General features: G+C 36.8%; 1 protein-coding gene across 1 annotated transcript; it reads right to left on the reverse strand.

Moving 5' to 3' along the window:
- Positions 1-2450: 2450 nt before the first annotated feature.
- On the reverse strand, positions 2451-3395 carry LOC118004012 (olfactory receptor 52B4-like). The gene is given in 1 exon segment (XM_034995137.1): positions 2451-3395. A coding segment is annotated over 1 exon segment (945 nt).
- Positions 3396-4234: the final 839 nt, after the last annotated feature.

Raw genomic sequence — 4234 nt, forward strand, 5'->3', positions numbered from 1 at the left:
GCCTTTATCCAGTTTGAGTTAGTTTTTGTGTATGGTATAAGACAGTGATTCAGTTTCATTCGTTTGCATGTGGCTGTCCAGTTTTTCCAACATCATTTATTGAAGAGACTGTCTTTTCCCCCATTGTATATTCTTGGCTCCTCTATCATGAATTAACTGACCATATATGTGGGGGGGGGGTTGGGGGGCTCTCTATTCTGTTCCATTCATCAATGTGTCTGTTTTCATGCACATGCCATACTGTTTTGATTACTATAGATTTGTTTAAGTTTGAAATCAGGGAATGTGATGCCTCTTCCTTTATTCTTTCTCAAGATTTTCTTGGCTATTCAGGGTCTTTTCTGGTTCCATATAAATTTTAGGATTATTTCTTCTATTTCTGTGAAATATACCATTGGAATTTTGTTAGGGATTACATTGAATCTGTAGATTACTTTAATAAATTCTTAACTGAGGAAGATGTCTGTTACTTCAAATATAAGCTGGGCAAAAACATGCAGAACTATGAAATTAAATCACTATCTTAAACCACTCACAAAAATTAATTCAAAATGGATTGAAGACTTAAACATATGACTTGATGCCATAAAACTCCTAGAAAAAAAAAGGGAAGAAGCTCCTTAACATTGGTCTTGGCAATGATTTTCTGAATATGTCACCAAAATCACAAACAACAAAAGAAAAAAACAAATATGATTTTATCAGTCATAAAAGCTTCTGCACAACAAAAGAAGCAGTTAACAAAATGAAAAGGCAATCTGCAGAATGGGAGAAAATTTTGCAAGCCATATATCAGGAAAGGGGTTAATATCCAAAATATATAAAGAAATATAACTCAATAACAACAAAAACAACAAGCATCCAATTGAGAAATGAGCAGAGAAACTAAGTAGATATTTTTGAAAGAAGACATCCAAATGGCCAACAGGTTCATGAAAAGATGCCCCAAATCACTAACCATCAGGGAAATGCAAATCAAAACCACAGTGAGATACCACCTCATACCTATTAGAATGGCTGTCATCAAGAAGACAAGAGATAACAAGTGTTGGTGAGAATGTGGAGAAAAGGGAGCCCTGTACATTATTGGTAGGAATGTAAATTTGTTCAGCCTTTATGGAAAACAATATGGAGGTTTCTCAAAAAATTAAAAATAGATCTACTATGTGATCCAGCAATTCCATTTCTGGGTGTATACCCAGAAGAAATGAAAACAGGGTATCAAAGAGATATATGCACTCCACGCTTATTGTGCCATTATTCACAAAAGCCAAGAGATGGAAACAACCTAAATGATCATCAGGATGAATGGATAAAGAAGATGTGGTATATATATACATTGGGATATTATTCGCCCATGAGAAAGAATGACATCTTGCCATTTGCAACAACATAGACAGATCTAGAGGGTATAACACTAAGTGAAATAAGTCCATCAAAAAAAGACAAATACTGGGCGCCTGAGTGGCTCAGTTGGTTAAGTGACTGTTTTTGGCTCATGTCATGATCCTAGAGTCCCAGGATCGAGTCCTGCATCAGGCTCCCTGCTCGGCAGGGAGTCTGCTTCTCCCTCGGACCCTCCCCCCTCTCATGCTCTCTGTCTCTATCTCATTCTCTCTCAAATAAATAAATAAAATCTTTAAAAAAAAAAAAGACAAATACCATATGATGAAAGGCAAATACTCATATGTGGAATTTAAGAAATAAGACAAACAAGGAAAAAAAGAGACAAACAAAAAGACAGACTCTTAAATATAGAGAACAAACTAGTGGTTGCCAGAGGGGAGGTGGGTGGGAGATGGGTGAAATAGGTGAAGGGAATTAAGAGTACTCTTATTGTGATGAGCACTGGGTAGTGTGTAGAATTGTTGAATCATACATTGTACACCTGAAATTAATATAACACTGAATTTAAAAAAAATTTTTTTTTAATCTGGGGTTCAAATTCTAGGAATCTATCATTAAAAGTTGAAAACTCTGAGAACTTTATGAAAAAGAAGTTCATAGTGGGCTTATTTATACTATTAACATAGGGAAAAGCTTAAACACTCAATAATATTGAAAAATATTACTATAGAATATTATACAAACATTAGAAATTATAATTATTTTAAATTTTTAATGATTAAATTTATCATATATAGTAAATGCCAAGATTTCAAGATTTTGTACATATTTTCATATCAAATGTGAAAATATATACACATGGAACAAAGAATATAGGGCATTACACCAAAAAAGTTATCAGTAATTTTCACCCTCTTAAAGCTATTCTTTATATTTTTGTTATTTTCTTTTTTCTTTTAAGATTTTACTTATTTATTTGCCAGAGATAGAGCGAGAGCGAGAGAGAGCACACAAGGAGGGGGAAATACACATTTAATATTTAATCAAATGATAAGCTTTCATTGATAGCTAGAGATGCCGAAAAATCTGCATCTCTGCCAAGGTTATTTCTGCTTTGGAAAAAATACATAAGCAACCTGCTCCTGGATTTGCTTGGTCTTAATCCCATAAATGATGGAATTCAGCATAGGTGGAACCAGAATGCAGACATTAGCCAATAAGATGTGGATATGAGGTGGAATGTGGTGTCCAAACCACTGAATAAGACTTGTGAAGATCACAGGCCCATAAAAGAGGATGATGATGCAGACATGGGAGCCACGTGTGTTGAGAGTTTTGTGGTGACCATCTGGGGAAGGCATGTGGAAGACAGCACAGAGAACCAGTAGATAAGAAACAAAAATTAACAGGACATCTAAGACCACTGTCGACATGATGACAAAAAGTCCATACCAGATGTTCACTCAAATGTCATTACAAGCATATTTGGCCAAACCAATGTGTTCACAAAAGGTGTGTGGAGTAATATTATTTTGGCAGAAAGTCAATCTTTTCAAAAGAAATATTATGGGGAAAATTGTACAATAACTTCTCAGACAGACAGTTACTCCAATTTTCCCAATCAGAGCACGTGTAAGAATCGTGGTGCACCTCAGGGGGTAGCATATAGCAATGTAGCGGTCAAACGCCATCACCAGCAAGATCCCTGACTCAGAGATGAAGGTGGAAGGGTAGAAAAAAACCTGAGTGATGCAGCAATTCAGGGGGATCTCCCCAGCATGGAACCAGAAGATGGCCAAGGCCTGAGATACTATGCAGGTGGAGAGGACAATGTCCACTCCGGCCAGCATGCAGAGGAAGAGGTACATGGGTTCATGAAGGCTGCTCTTTATTATAATAATAAAGATGAGCAGGCTATTCCCAAGCAGAGCGATAAAATAAGAAATGAAGAAGGGAATGGAAATCAACATGTGCTGGTCCTCAAGGACGGGGATGCCCAACAGGCAGAAGACTGTGTGGCTAATAGCAGTGTGGTTTAAAGAAGTCATGCCTAGGGAGACCTTTCAGGACCCCACCTCCTATTCACACAGACAGGAGAAAACACAGATTTTCTTATAATATTCTTTGGTGAAGACACTAGGAGATTTGGGCAAATCTTACACTCTGTCTTCTTGGAACATGCAAATAATAAGACACATACAAAGGTTAATTGAATATATTCCCTGCCCTCAATGAATGACACTCTAATTAAAGAATACATGTTTCCAACAACCAAAAATATTTCTGTATGTTCTTTCCCTACAAACAGATGGTTAAGAATGTAGGAAGGAGACCATGGGGGGTGAGGGGTAAAGGCAATTACAAGATGATGCTTGAATTTGAGATTGAGTCATTTAACATAAGGTAAAGAATGAAAAGAGGGAATCACCAAGAAAAATGTTTGCATTCTTGAAATATTTCCAGCCTAGGATGGCCAATGCACAGAAAACACTGAGAGGGGGCAGGGGGAGGGGCTGCACAGGCAGATTTTTCCTGATAGTGAAGAGCCTTGACCATAACTTCACATTTAGACTCCATCCTTTACACAGGGGGCAGCCAATAGATGTCTTGAAGACAATTACTCTACTTTAGAAGGTTACCTGTGGACATTTGTTGGAATAGTAATTGGCTGAAGAGACAGGATTCTAAATGGCTAGTGGTATTCTAGGAATAGAATGGATCTGAACATAATACAGTCACAGAGGAATCAATCCAGTATTTGTTATACATCTATCTATGCCAGAGACTATAGTAAGCACTTTGAATGTAGTCCTTCATATTTTTTTGCATTTAGATATTGAATATCCACTCCAGGAACTGGATATTTTCCCCATTTCACACTAAAAGT

The sequence above is a fragment of the Mirounga leonina genome, unplaced genomic scaffold, assembly GCF_011800145.1.
Source record: "Mirounga leonina isolate KUSES-001 unplaced genomic scaffold, KU_Mleo_1.0 Mir_92, whole genome shotgun sequence".
Lineage (NCBI taxonomy): Eukaryota > Metazoa > Chordata > Mammalia > Carnivora > Phocidae > Mirounga > Mirounga leonina.